Source organism: Natator depressus, chromosome 2 (genome assembly GCF_965152275.1).
Source record: "Natator depressus isolate rNatDep1 chromosome 2, rNatDep2.hap1, whole genome shotgun sequence".
NCBI lineage: Eukaryota > Metazoa > Chordata > Testudines > Cheloniidae > Natator > Natator depressus.
The window spans coordinates 80,612,945-80,628,758 of record NC_134235.1 but is presented as its reverse complement, the minus strand read 5'-3'; the positions used below and the strand labels follow the sequence as shown (position 1 = coordinate 80,628,758).

Below are 15,814 nucleotides of genomic sequence, written 5' to 3'. Positions count from 1 at the left end.
TGCCTGGGACTTAACTATCATGAGTAGTTGTGTATCAGGTGCAAATATTGCCACTTCACTGTTTACCCTTTTTTCCAGATCATTTATGGATATGTTGACTTGGGCTGTTAATTACTCTCACTTAAAAATGTACACCTCATTTCCAGTCTGAATTTGTCTAGCTTCAACTTCCAGCCATTGAGTTATGTTGTACCAGTCTCTGCTAGACTGAAGAGCCCATTATTGAATATTTGTTTCCCATGTAGGTACATGTAGGCTGTTATGAAGTCCACCTCTTAACTTTCTCTTTGTTAAGCTAAATAGATTGAGCTCCTTGAATCTGTCGCTATAAGGCATGCTTTCTAACCCTTTAATCGTTGTGGCTCTTCTCTGAAGCTGCTCCAATTTATCAACATCCTTGAATTGTAGACTCCAGAACTGAACACGCTATTCCAGCAGCAGTTACACTAGTGCCAAATAAAGAAGTAAAATAACCTCTCTTGTGTTTACTACTCCTGGTGTTTTTCATTGTCGGTAACTCGGCAGGCATGTGTTACTTGGATCAGCACACGAGTACTGTCTTAGCATTTTTGATGTCCTTAGAAAAAACAGAGCCAGTGTCTCCCGTGGTTTTGTTTAGGGTTCCTGTTCCTCTTTACTGATGCTTGGGGTGATTTATGGTTCATTACCTTGGTGCAGATGTTACTTTGGCAGGTTGCCATCTAACAGTCTCTCTTATTAGCATTGGTGGGTAATTGCTTGACATTCTTATCATAACATTTCTTCTGTTCCAGTAACTCTTCTATTATTACTTCAGAATTAATTGCCTTTGGCTCAAGAAACTTGTTAGGCATTGTCACTATGGTTTTTGCCCTGTTGCCTATGAATCTCTCTGAATGGGGGACCCAAAAAGAATATTGTGAGTTGTGTGGTAATATGCTGCGGCCCGCTGGACTCCTCAGAGTTTTTTTAATCAAGTTATTTGCTCTTTATGCTGATCTTTCTGCTAACTCATTTGACTGTGCATAGGAAAGGCTTTATATAATGTGCCTGAACTGATACCACAAAGAGTACTGCAAAACTGAGCCATTTGTGGTTGTGGGACAGTTTCGGTTGTTGTTTCATCTATAGAAAACTGAAATTTACAGTGAGTTGTTATATTGCTATATTGTGCAATACTTCAATTTTAAAAAAAACTGAGCTGTAATCCGTTAAGAAGTTGTAATCTTTCCAGACCAAAAGTGATCAGGAAACCTGGTTTCAGTGGTTCCTTTGCATTCTTTTTGAAGTATATATTAAGATTTCACATTTGGATACCTTGTCTTTGATGTCAGCATTCATGGGTGACAAGTGTGGGGCACCTTGAGCTCTTTTATTACACCATAGAATACCCAGATGGGCACTGTGGGTTATACTTACGTACTATTTCCAACCTCATGTTTTGTGGTATTATGATACAATGCCCTTTGAACAGAATCTCACCATATGTAGCAATTTAATCTCTTTAGTCCCACTAAATTGTGTGTGGGTTTTTTTTAATTCTAGGAGATATACCTGGCTTTTTTTTGCTGGCCACCTGTTTAGAATTATTCTCTCAAGCTGTTTGGTTCAATTATTTTGTGTTTCTCACCTGTGCTTGCCAAACTTGTTTCAGAAATTGGTAGCACTTGAATCAATTTACTTCAAACCCCTCTTTCTGCTGCTCCCTGCTTTCTTCGGTTACAGGTACTCTTGAAAACATGTCCACATTAAGAAGCTCCTCACCAAATTTGAATTTCACAATTAACGTGCATTTTAAAAATTTCATTATCATTTTCTGAAGTTTAAATGGTGTCTTGCACAGTGGTTTCTGTACTGAGGCTTCCAACCTCTCATCTGTTTTTACCTTGACAATTTTTTGTGCACAAACATATTCATAAAGATGTTCACAAACAAAATCAATATCTAACATTTGTTTTTCCATCTGATCACAGTTCTGTTGAATATTGATCAGTGCTTTTGAAGTATGTGCCACTAGATTATCACCATGAAGAAATATGGCCTAGAGACCATGTGATCACACATCAGTTGTGATAATAGGCTCTTTGTTAATCTGCAAATATTTCCATATTGATGCCTCTTTGACAATGTATTTAATTCTGAAAAGTTTTTCTCTTCATCTTTCAAGTGCAGTTCTGTCTTGTTCTTAAGCAGCATTCTAAGTGGAATACTTAACATGTGGCAAACTGGGGATGAATTTGATAAGGTGTATTAACATCACTTCGAATCTCAGTAAGGCCTCCTTACTTTGGGGTCTTTCCATTTATATAATTATTTCCACCTTTCTTGGGTTTGCTTGAACTCCTTTGCCCTCCAAAGTTTGTGTCCTACCTAACTGATCTCCTTCAGCCTGTCTTGCTTTTGTATCTGGATAGTTTTAGGTTCTTTTCTGTAGTATGTTGCAGATGTTATGTAGTCTCTCATTATGTACTCCTGAGGGAATTCTGTGTCACTACACTTGCACAGAATTCATGTACCCCACAGATTTCATTGCTTCCCCGCAGAAAAATGACTGCTGACAGGGAAGCAAAGGAAAAGGCACAAGAGCAGTCACGCGAAGATCCCTGGCAGTGCAGGCAGGTTTGTTTGGGCACCTGGAGCAGCTGGTAGAGATGTAAATCACTGTGAGGGGGCGGGGGAGGCTGGGCAGTCATGTAACAGAGAAAGACATACATTCTGACCCTATTACTCACTTTTGTGGCAACTTTCCATGGAGGGGAAGGGCTTTGGGTGTTTCTGAGGAGGTAAGCATAGGGCAAGCTCTGTTCCCCTGAGAGCAGAATGTAGCAGCCTGCCTGCTTAGTGAATTGTTCCTATTATCTTTGTGAATTCCCCCAGGAGTATAGAACAGGTGTAAAAGTTTTAAGACTCCTTTACATTGCCAGAGTGGCGTAAAGGACAGTATGGCCTTATAAATGCTTACGGTGCTTTAGTGATTAGAACTGGTCTAAAATTTTGGACTGAAAAAAAATTCCTATGAAAATGTGCTCCATGAACTGTTTCCTACTGCCCTTTCTGGAGATGGTCAGTAGCCAATATAAATTGAGTGTGTGATTCCCAAACCCCCATTTGGTCTTCAGTTGCCTATGATGTAACACTGAGCATATGGCTGCATATATTTGTTGACTAATAACTAGAAATAAAGGGTCAAACCTAGCTACGTTACTATTAGGCAAGAGGGTTTGGGGATTTCCTCCAGTGCTCTCCACTCCCATTCTCCATCCATTGTATTGTAGTTTAAATAAATTACTGAAATAATTGAAACAAGAGTAATTATATTGCATTATTTTTACAAATAAAATATGCAGAATATTGCAGAATTTTAAAATATTGTGTGCAGAATTTTTAATTTTTTGGTGCAGAATTCCCCCAGGAGTTATTATGGTGATCATTCCCTCTCTCCTTCCCCCCTGCCAGTTCAACAATTTTTTCAGCAGATCATTACCAGTTATTTCCCCCTAAACCAGCTCTTCAAAGATCTGAGATGTAATACTTTGGTATATCTCAGAAATTGAGTCAGTTCTGAAGGGAAGGTATAAACATAGATCTACCAAAAGGGGGAATACAGAAGATAACTCAGTTAATGTAACTGCCTACATGCTGGATATAATACAATATTAATGTGGTGTGCACATATATGTATTGGATAGCAGTGATGGTAGAAAGAAAAGGAGTACTTGTGGCACCTTAGAGACTAACAAATTTATTTGAGCATAAGCTTTTGTGAGCTACAGCTCACTTCATCGGATGATGGTAGACTGGTTGTAGGCTTTTGTCATGAAAAACTGTTTCCAGATTTTTGCAATGGACTCTTAACAATTCCTTTCTCCACTTCTCAGAAAACCATTCCATTTCCTTTCCTCTCCCCACCTCACCCGAGGTTTTTTTGCCTTCAAATAACCATAAAGTGAAATTGGACATTTTATATATTTTTGTTGTCTAATGGCTGCTCTTTGGTATTGAAGGTCAAAATGCTGAAATACCAAATCTATATCTGTGAATCTCACTCCTGTGGCACTGGGGAGGAATTGTGGCACAGTATGGCTATTTCTTGTTCCACGTTTATGAATATTGTTTTGCCAATTCTAGGATATTTGCCAATTCTAGGGGTTACAGTGGTTGAGAAAAGCTGGATATGAGTGTGCCCTTGTTGTCAACAGTGTGCCTTTGTTGCCAAGAAGGCTAATGGCATTTTGGGCTGTATAAGTAGGAGCACTGCCAGCAGATCGAGGGACGTGATCGTTCCCCTCTATTCGTCATTGGTGAGGTCTCATCTGGAGTACTGTGTCCAGTTTTGGGCCCCACACTACAAGAAGGATGTGGAAAAATTGGAAAGAGTCCAGCGGAGGGCAACAAAAATGATTAGGGGACGGGAACACATGCCTTATGAGGAGAGGCTGAGGGAACTGGGATTATTTAGTCCGCAGAAGAGAAGAATGAGGGGGGATTTGATAGCTGTTTTCAATTACCTGAAAGCGGGTTCCAAAGAGGATGGCTCTAGACTGTTCTCAGTGGTAGCAGATGACAGAACAAGGAGTAATGGTCTCAAGTTGCAGTGGGAGAGGTTTAGGTTGGATATTAGGAAAAACTTGTTCACTTGGAGGGTGGTGAAGTACTGGAATGGGTTATCTAGGGAGGTGGTGGAATCTCCCTCCTTAGAGGTTTTTAAGGTCAGTCTTGACAAAGCCCTGGCTGGGATGATTTAGTTGGGGATTGGTCCTGCTTTGAGCAGGGGGTTGGACTAGATGACCTCCTGAGATCCCTTCCAACCCTGATATTCTATGATTCTATATCCTTGGGAAGTGCTCATTAGATTTATTTTAGTAAGGCAAATGTTAATAAAAGTGGGTAACTCTAGGGATCAATACTGAGATATAAAGCCTTATACCTCTAACTCAGCAGTTCAAATTCATGACATAGATTTTGAAAGTCCAACAAACAAGTTCCAGCATTATATATACAGCTCTTAAGATTAGAAGTCTGAAGTTTTGTTACATTGCATTATTGAAAAAATCAGAATCAAGTATACATGGTCAGTTAACTTGTAGAAATACTGGGGAAAAAGCAGAATGCTGGACTTTCTGGTATCTTTGGCAAGTTGCAGAGTCATGATTAAGGTTTGAGAGTGAGCACTGAGATTTTTGATCTCTGGATGCCTGGAGACTAGATGTATCTAGTTTACAGTTTTCTGATTATTGAGGGCAAAGAAGCTGGGGAGGAGATGCCATATTTGTTATCTAAAAAACAAAATGGCTTCTACAATGAAGAAATGAGAATATGCTCACACTGGTAAGTATCCATTTAAAAAATGTGAAAAATGCTATATAATGCTAAAAGAATGTCCTAACTAGATGAGCAAAATGATTGATCTTGGTGTGATAACTTTTTGATGACAGATGATGTTATTTTTTAATGTAGGTCCTGACCAGATACCTCTCAGGGAGGAATTTGAACAGATCATGCTGAAAGCTATGCAGGAGTTCACACTGAGAGAGCGATCCTTGCAAATGAGTGGTCAGTGTATCTCAGTGTCACCAGGTCAACTCCCTTGGCTTGCTAGGTTAATCACCAGTGTATCTCGGGACCTGGTGCATGTGGTTGTTACCCAGAATTCTCTGGCTGAAGGCATTTCAGAAACTCTGAGATCTCTCAATGAAATGAAACATCAGCAAAGGCTACCAGATTATGTTGTTGCAATCTGTGCATCAAAGAATAGAGGAAATGAGTTCTGTGTAGTAGTCTTAGGTGAGTAACTTTACAATATGATGCAGTTACATGTGCAGTTGCATTATGCATTTTGATCAAGTGGTTCATCTTTAACCTCTCCTTAATAGTTTTTGTTCCCCTTTTACACTTGTGCAATAATATTTCTCTTTCTCCTTTTATTCCACTAGGACTTTGTGTAGTAGTGTCTACAGGGACATTGGCTGGCGAGGGAAGAATAGCTGCATGATTTCCAGCAGCTCCTCCCTGAAGCAGATTCACTACCCTTACAGGGTCCCTGTGCTTGGGATAGCTGAAACCTTGCTCTTCTGCATGGCTGCCTTGGGGAATGGGCCCAAAGTGTCCCTTATGCAAAATAGTGTGCATATCTTTCCCTACGTTACATGGCAACTATACTATTTTTACATTGTAATGCTGACCACCTGATCCAATGACTAGACTACAATTATTTTGCATAAGAATATAAAATATAGGGCACTGTTTCTGCCAGGCTGTTTTTTCCACAACAGGCCTTTATAACAAAGTTGTGTGCACATGTGTATGTGTATGCCTGAAAGATGAATTTGTGACTACACTCCTCCCTTTATTATGTAAACAAATTAGTCTTGTCCCATTTTTTTCACTCTGGTGGACAACTTCCTCTTCACATTTTACCAGAATTTTCCATCCCTTCTGAGGAGCAAGTTCTTATACTGTATACCTCCTTTTGCTACAGAATAGCTCATGGACCCACATGTCTGTGAACAGTAGCTTGCAAAGAATGTGCTAAAATGACAGAATATATTCTCCTGTGTCCTATTAGAATAGACTTGACTGTGTTTCTTGTTGATACCCCCCAATCTCTTCTGCAAAAGGCAGGAGAGACCCAACGCTGAAGATTAGTAGAGCACGTCACTTCCATAAGGCCATTACGTAGTGGGGAGTTTATAATGAGAATGCACTGTATTTAACCTCGATCTGTCCTTTCTGTTCTCTAGGTCAGTATCAGTCTAGAGCACTGGCAGAAAGCATGCTGACAACCAGTGAGTTTTTAAAAGAGATCAGTTATGAACTCATCACAGGAAAAGTTAGTTTCTTGGCATCACATTTCAAAAACACGTCTTTGGGTGAGTGAGTTTAAGGATCTGAAGTTTCTACTAACGGATGAATCTCCTGATTCTTTTGCGCATCTTCTTCTGTTCAGGGGTTAATGTAAGGCGCAGGGAGCAAAATGCAGCTCCCCATCCTCTATTAAAAGCCGAGGAAGAGCTCTCCTTCTCTCACTGCCTTGGTGTAGTGAGCATGAAGGCGTGTTCTTTCTCTCTTCCTCGGCTGGGCAGCGAGAGCTCCCCATCCTGTTACAATCTATTTTAACTGCTTCATAGGCTGAATCTGATTGTGGGGCATCCATAGTTGCTTGGGGCTTCTGTGTGCTAATCAGTCAACATATTTTCAGAGTATTTGTTCCTTTGCGATCATCAAATGTTACTGCAAGCTGTAAAGGAGCAACTATGAAACATCCAACTGTGGTTTTCTTTTGGTGTTGAACTTTATACAAATGCCCAGTCACTAGAAAAACTGAGGATAGTCAATGTGACATATTGGAACATGTGTTATAAAGATTTTCATCACTTATCTTTAATTCCTTCCAGACATATTTTATTTTTTAAATTCTTAAATAGGTGATGATTTGGACAAGTTGCTAGAGAAAATGCAGCTGCAACGAGGGGACAATGTTGTAATCCCTTTTAATGGAGATGTTAGTGAATGTGTGTCATCTCAGGAGGCAGCTACCATGGTTTCAACACAAGACTTGGGTAATGTTTTTCTTTGCTGGATTTCATAAAATGCATGTGCCACAAAGTAGTCTGAGGACACTGTTCAGCCAGGCGAAAATTGTTAGTATCACTGGCTGAAAACAAAAAGAAAACGACAGCAATAATCTTGGCCAAGTTTCAGAGTAACAGCCGTGTTAGTCTGTATTTGCAAAAAGAAAAGGAGTACTTGTGGCACCTTAGAGACTAACCAATTTATTTGAGCTACAGCTTCATCCGATGAAGTGAGCTGTAGCTCACGAAAGCTCATGCTCAAATAAATTGGTTAGTCTCTAAGGTGCCACAAGTACTCCTTTTCTTTAATCTTGGCCAAGGTTCTTTCATAATAACTTTACTATAGCACAAAAAGCTTCCTCTTTCTACCTTTGACAGTTCTCAAGCTAAAATATTTTTGCTCTAAGTTTGTGCTACAAACTAATTGGAGCATACAGAAATTCCCATTTATGGCTGACTCTCTGGACTGATTGCACCCTGTTACGCCTGGAGAGGAAGTATGGTCTTGAGCTTAAAGCACAAGAGATCTGTATTCTGTTTCTGATTGTGTCTAGACTGCTTATGTGACCTTGTGCAAGTGTCTTAGCCAACTTAGCCGTGATACACCTCAGTTTCCATATGTGTAAAATGCTGATTATACCTACCACACACAGGTGCTATGAGGCTTAATCAGTGTTTGGAAAGTGCTTTAAGTTTCTTGTATAAAAAGTGCTCTCGAAGTACAAATACCACTATTATTTAATTATATTGTTCAGTGTGATATGTAATATACAGTCACAATGGATGAGCTGAAGATGGACTCCCTGTCTTAATGTTGAATTTAATTACCTCTTACCTTTTCAGAACATTACCATTCAACATTTGTTTTTATATAATAGTATTGGCAAAATAAGTAAAACTGATTTTCTATGAGTTCTGAGATTCCTTTGGGGCCAGTAATAAGGCAAGTGATGGATAAATTTGAAACCTTGATGAGGTTTTGCCTTCTCTGGGAAAAAAGGGTGTGTTCTTAACTCAAGCAAGCTAACAAGGTAAAATCCTACTGAAGACAAAGCAGTTTGTAGCCTGAGCAGAGGACAGCAGTTCAAGTTAAAAAGTAGGCTGTCTAGTGAAGACAATACCTTAAAAGTTCAGCTTGGGTTTTATTTGAAGAATGAACAAAGTTTTGGGCCAATTCTTATTTGTGGTTACTGTTCGTATGCAGTAACTTGCCTTTTGTGAAGGGACACACCCTTACACTGGTATGGAGGAAGCTAGCGAGCTCCTCTGGGCCTGTTTCAAGCTAATAAGATGCACCTGCAAGGGTTGTTCAGCCTGGAGGGGGAGGAGCTTAAAAGGGGGGAAACTTACCACAGGAAGAAGGCTCCTCCACCCAGAGACTGCTGGTAACAGAGATAGTCTAGCTGAGGAGAAGACAGTCATGAGATGCACTAACAACAAAGCAGTATGCCCTAGGAAGAGGGGAAGAAGGTAAACCCCACAAAGGGGCAATAAACTCTGAGAGACTGAGCCCTTACCCCTGTATCTCTAGGGGCTGCCTGAGAGACTGGTCCTCGTGCCAGCCAGATCCTCCTCCTCTTGCAAGAGGAAGGGAAGAGGAGGAGCCAATCCCCTGCCCGTGGGCAGTTGCCCTCAGACAGCTTCCCCAAGGGCCGCCAACTGGGGGAGAAGAGAAGGTGAACAAACCACAGTGAGACCTGGGGGGCTGGGTCAGAGAGCCCCACCACCCCCACAAATGGGGGAGAACATGGGTAAACTATGCCTGATACAAGGGGTCAAAAAAAAAAGGGTGGGAAACCTTTGAGGTGTTTGAGCTCAGCTGCTCCACACACATTGGAACTGGAGCATAGTATAAGTGGGTAGCGGAGAGGCAGTAGCAAGGTACCCAACAACAGCAGTTTCTTCAGCAGTGGACCGCCCAGCAGCAGGTTAAAGCCACCCAAAACAATACCTGCTGAGGCAACTGATGACCCTGCAGCAAGAGTTCCCAAAGGAAATGTTACAGCAGATAGTACCAACCCTATGTCCACAAGGGGAGACGGGAGCGTCATGCTTCCACTGAAGGGGTCCCTTCACCTGCACCAGAAAAGCTCACCAAAATGGGGCTGGAGGATGACCTTGAAGCCTTTTTAGTCACGTTTGAGAGGGTGGCACTGGAAGCCCAGTGGCCTCTAGAATGATCTGCTCCAATCCTGGCCCCTTACTTGGTGGGTCTGGCACAGTCCACCTCCTGTAATCTGGATTTGGAGTGGGTGAAAGATTACAAGCAAGTGAAGTCCACCATCTTGGACTATTTGGGTATTTCAGAAGAGACCCACTGCCAGTGGTTTATGGACAAGAGATACCCCAAGGGGGCGTGATCCTGAATAGTAGCACAATAGCTGAAAGAACACTGCTGGAAGTGGCTCCACCCAGAGGAATACTCAGGGACCTAAGTAGCTGAGGCCATTGTAACGGAGGAGTTTATAAAGGTTATTGCCCATGGGGGACAAGGAGTGGGTACTACGGCGTCACTCAGGGACGCTATCAAAAGCAGTCAGGTTAATGGAGGACTTTGTAGAAGCTGAAGGGTCACTAAAGGCAGAGTCAACCTGGACGTCAGCAGGGCAAGGGACATGGGAGGGAGGTGAGCCAGAGCCCACAGCAGTCTACAACAGGGAGTCAGTCCTAACGGCGTCCTCCCAGATGGACAGACTGCCACTTAGGCCCAAGGCAGCCCTGGGGAAAAGGAGGCAGAGTGCAAGTGCAATGCTGCCAGAGGGACCACGGGGTACCCTAGACTACTGAAGCATGGCTCACAGATGGAGGTCCAACCAGCACTCCGCAGGCAGGCTTCCCTAAACCTAGGAAAGAGGCTGGCAACCCAGCCCGTTAACATGCTATTCTTGTGGACAGACAAGGTACATTAAGAGGGAGTGAATGCTGATGGAATGTGAATACACCCAGGCCTGGAAAAAAAACTCCCCCTAAGTTGATGGTACCTGTCATAGTCAAAGGGAAGCTGATTCAAGGATTTTTGGACTCTGACTGCAACCAGATGGTGGTCCAGACCGCCATGGTGGGAAGTGACGCTACTCCTAAGAACATGATTCACCTTCAATGTATCCATGGCGATGTCAAGTCCTACCTCAGCCAGCAGCTACAGCTGATGGTGGGAGCCCATACTGTGGTCACCACCGTAACTGTAGCAGAAAAGTTGGCCTATGCTGTGATCATAGGCTGAGACGGGTGCTTATTTTTTTTTTTGGCAGGTCATTAATACCTAGCTCTCAGGTGCAAACAAGAACAGGGGCAAGTGGGGATACCAGCTCCCCAGAGCTTGGAAAGTCTTAGAGAAGCTGACAACCCTGAGGAAGGGATGTCCCGAGCAACACAGCCACAGACCCCCACAGGGGAGGAAGAGGCAGGCCATCAGGACCTGGAAGCTCTCCTATGGGACAGGAATTTTTTGTTAGAACAGAGGAACAACTCTATATTAAACTGTGCATGTGAGCAACTGGACCGCATAAATGGAGAAGTGACAGAGTCTCAGGGAGGTGAACGATACCCACACTTTGCACTCAAGAAGGGGTGCTTGTATCGAATCGAGAAGATTCAGCAAACTGGGTTGGTGAGGAACCAGCTGCTAGTACCACGCCAGTACCACCAGGCCGTGGTACAGCTGGAGCATGATATCCCCTGTGCAGGACCCTTGGGATGAGAAAATACGTTGGCTTGCATATTAGCCCAATGCTATTGGCCAAGTGCACACCATTAGGTGAGAGAATACTGTTCCTCCTACCCAGAATGTCAGCTAATCAGCAGCAGGGGGATCCCTAAGGCACCCTTAGTCCTTCTGCCCTTGATAGAGACCCCATTGGAAAGGATGGGGTGGACATGGTCGGACCTCTAGAAAAAACTGCAGCAGGGCATCTGTACATACTTATGATGCAACCAGGTATCTGGAAGCTGTTCCTCTCCACTACCCAAAAGTGACAGCCATAGCTCCACAGCTCTCGAAGCTCTGCTCACACATAGGGTGTCCCTGCAAAATATTAACAGACCAAGGGTCTAAATTCACTTCCCAACTGATACAAGAATTATGCTCCCTCCTAAAGGTCAAGTCCTTGGAGACCTCAGTGTACCACCGCAGACCAATGGTTTAATAGAGTGGCTTAATAAGACACTGAAAGGGATGTTGAAGTGCTTTGTCAATGACAACCCCAAGCAGTGGGACCGGCTACTCCCAATACTCCTGTTTGCCATAAGGGAGGTCCCACAAGCCTCTACGGGGTTCTCCCCATTTGAGTTGCTCGATGGTTGCCAACCATGGTGCATCTTGGACTTGCTATGAGAAGGCTGGAAGAAGAAGACATGGGAGCCTTAAGTACGACCCAATATATCTTGCAGTTAAGGGTGCAACTCGGAAACATAGGCGGAGTGGGGGTTGCCAGGGAGAATTTGAGGAAGGCCTAGCACACCTAGGAACAAAATTACAATAGGGAGGCATGACTACGGACTTTTCAGCTGGGTGACCATGTTCTACTACTACTGCCCACATCTGAGTCCAAATTAATAGCCCGATGGCAGGGTCCATTCAAAGTGGTCAGGTAGGTACGGCCTGTAGACTGAGATCAGACTATCTGAGTGGAGGAAGGAAATCAAGGTCTACCACATGAACCTTCTCAAACCTTGGAGGGCGCAGGAGGCCCTGCTGATAACTCCTATTCTAGCAGAGCCAGAATTGAGGCCCCAGGTGCCCCGTGATGAAGCTCCAGGAGCAATACTGGGGGTGAATTGCTGTCCCCTGCAGAAAGGAAACAACTCCTCCAACTAATCGGGGACTTTGCAACAGTGTTCTCCAACTGTCCATGGAGAATGTAATTGGTCCAACATCACCTAGAGACTACTGCAGGCCAGGTAGTTTGAGAGAACCCTTGACCATTGCCACAAAAGATGTAGGATACGGTCTGAGAGGAAGTACAAGCGATGCTGGAGATGGGGATGATTATAGAATCCAGAAGTGAATGGAGGGGCCCCATAGTTCTCGTTCCCAAATCAGACAGTATGGTTCAGTTCAGCATCAACTTCAGGAAGGTCCGTACCATCACAAAATTCAACACCTACTCAATGCCAAGGATGGACGAGTTATTAGAATGTCTGGGACCGGCGGAGCACCTGAGCACAATTGATCCCCTTATCCCCTTCCTTGCAAGAGAAAACTGCTTTCTTCACCCATTTTGGACACTTCCAATTTAAGACCATGCCTTTTGGCCTCCATGGAGCTGCCGCTACCTTGCAATGACTTATGAATAAGATCCCCAACTCCTACCATCAGTATGCGGTGGCCTACATTGATGATATTGTCATCTACAGTCCCTCCCGGGGAAGATCACTTTCAGCATTTAAGAGCAGAGTTTAAAAGCGCTACAGGAGGCAGAAATTCTGGCCAACTCAGCAAAATGTAAGGTAGCTATGAGTAAAGTAACCTATTTGGGGTGCCACATAGGAGGTAACTTGGTGAAGCTGGTGGTCAGTAAGATGCAGGCTTTCAAAGCATGTCCTGTCCACCAAACAGAGGCAGTCGGATGTTTTCTTGGCCTGGCAGGATATTACTGGTGGTTTATCCCCAGCTTTGCCTCAATCCCCGCCTCCCTCCCCCCGCGCCAATGAACCTCATAGAAAACAGCAACCCTAAGAAGATCCATTGGGATGAGAAGCATGAGGAAGTGTTCAGGGAACTGAAAACATGCCAGGCACCCATGCTCTTCAGCCATGATTTTTCTTTGGAATTTATATTATGCACAGATGCTTCTGACATCTGCACCATCCTCTCGCAAGACTTCCAAGGGGAAGAACACCCAGTTCTATACCTAAGCAGGAAGCTATCATCTAGGGAAAAGTCATACTCCATTATTGAAAAGGCAGCATTAGCTGTCAAATGGATGGTAGATGCCCACAGCTATTACCTTTTGGGTAGACCCTTTTCCCTGATCATTGATCTCACATCCCTACACTGGATCCAGACTACGAGGGATATGAACCCCTATATAACAAAGTGGTACCTTGCACTATAACCTTATAGTTTCCAAGTACAATACCAGGCGGGAAAGGACTATGCTAACACCGATTTCTTTTCATGGGAGATTAGGGATGGAGACAACCCACCCCTGAACAGCCTTTCTGTCTTGAGGGGTGGGATGTGTGAAGGGACACACCCTCACATTGTATGGAGGAGACTAACAAGCTCCTCTGGGCCAGTTCGACACTAATGAGATGCACCTGCAAGGCTTGTTCAGCCTAGAGGGAGAGGATCTTAAAAGGGGGGAACTTACCCCAGGAAGGGGCGGTGAACAGGAAGAAGGCTGCCGCACCCGGAGACTGCTGGTAACAGAGGTAGTCCAGCCGAGGAGGAGACAGCTGTGTCAACCAGATCCTCCTCTATTGCAAGGGAAAGGGAAGAGGAGCAGTAAACCTGCCTGCCTGCAGGCAGGTGCTCTCAGAGAGCCCCCGAAGGGCCGCCAACTGTGGGAGAAAAGAAGGGTAAACAGTGGACAGTGGGACCTGGGGTCCTCTTCCCCCCCCCACTTCAAAATCTCAGTATTTAGTTAACTGATTGTTTCTAACTGTTCAGAGTTTATTTTTGGGTTTTAAATTGTACATTTAGGGCCAAATCCTTTCTCAGTTTTTACTCAGCCTTTACTCAGGCAGAACTCTTAGTGAAGGCAGTGGGAATTTGCCTGAATATATAGGAACATAAGAATGGCCATAATGAGTCAGACAAATGGTCTGTCTAGCCCAGTGTCCTGTCTCCCAACAGTAGCCTGTACCAGACTCTTCACAGCGCAATTATCAAGTGATCCATCCCTTCTTGTCTAGTCCCAGCTTCTGGAAGTGAGAGGTTTAGGGATAACATCCCCTTGCTACAAGTTCCACAGGTTGACTGTGTGTTGTGTGAAAAAGTACTTCCTTATGTTTGTTTTTAAGATTGCTGCCTATTAATTTTATTGGGTGACCACTGGTTCTCGTGTTATGTAAAGGAATAAATAACACTTCCCAATTCAGTTTCTCTACACTATTCATGATTTTATAGACCTCTATCATATCCCCCATTGGTAAGCTCTTTTCCAAGATGAACAGTCTCAGTCTTTTTAATCTGTCTTCATAAGGAAGCTGTACCACCCCCTAATAATTTTTGTTGCCCTTCTCTGTACCTTTTCCAATTATTATATATTTTTTTGAGATGGGGTGACTAGAACTGCATGCAGTATTCCAGGTGTGGGCATACCATGGATTTATATAGTGGCATTATGATATTTTTCTATCTTATTGTATATCCCTTTCCTAACGGTTGCTAATAGTGTGTTTGCTTTTTTGACTGCCACCACACATAGAACAGGTTTTTTAGAGAACTGTGTGTGATGACTCCAAGATCTTTCTTGAGTGGTAGCAACTAATTTAGACCCCATAATTTTGTATGTATAGTTGAGATTGTTTTCCAATGTGCATTACTTTGCACTGATCAACATTGAATTTAATCTGCTCTTTTCTTGCCCGGACACCCAGTTTTGTGAGATCCCTTTTTTAACACTTTGCAGTCAGCTTTGGACTTAACTATCTTGAGTTATTTTGTATCGTCTGCAAATTTTGCCATCTTAACTGTTTACCCTCCTTTCCAGATAATTTATGAATATGCTGAGCAGCATTGGTCCCAGTACAGATCATTGAGGGATCCCACTATTTATCTCTCTTCTCTTAGAAAACTAACTCTTTATTCCTGCCATTTGTTTCCTATCTTTTAACCGGTTACATATCCGTGAGAGAATCTTCCCTCTTATCACATGACTGCTTAGTGGCTTAAGAGCATTTGGTGTGGGCCCTTTTCAAAGACTTTCTGAAAGTCCAAGTACAATATACTATATCAACTGGATCAGCCTCGTCCACTTGCATGTTAACTCCCTCAAAGAATTCTAATAGATTGGTGAGGCATGATTTCCCTTTACATAAGCTATGTTGACCCTTCCCCAACACATCATATTCATCTGTATTTGATAATTCTGTTCTTTACTACAGTTTCAGCTAATTTGCCTGGTATTAAAGTTAGGATAATTGGCCAGTATTGCCTCTGGAGCCTTCTTTAAAAATCAGCATTACATTAGCTATCTTCCAGTCATCTGGTAGACAGACTTATTTAAGTGATAGTTTGCATACCACAATTAATAAATTTGCAATTTCGTATTTGAGTTCCTTCTGAACTCTTGGGTGAACACCATCTGGTCCTGGTG

General features: G+C 43.1%; 1 protein-coding gene across 1 annotated transcript in view; it reads left to right on the top strand.

The window, feature by feature from the left end:
• GREB1L (GREB1 like retinoic acid receptor coactivator) overlaps positions 1-15,814 on the top strand; it is a 231,082-nt gene that overhangs the window by 154,763 nt on the left and 60,505 nt on the right. Inside the window, exons 14-16 of the mRNA XM_074944514.1 lie at positions 5,437-5,763; positions 6,720-6,848; positions 7,404-7,538. Of these exons, the coding sequence (XP_074800615.1) occupies positions 5,437-5,763; positions 6,720-6,848; positions 7,404-7,538 (591 nt within the window). The remainder of the gene's footprint in view (positions 1-5,436; positions 5,764-6,719; positions 6,849-7,403; positions 7,539-15,814) is intronic.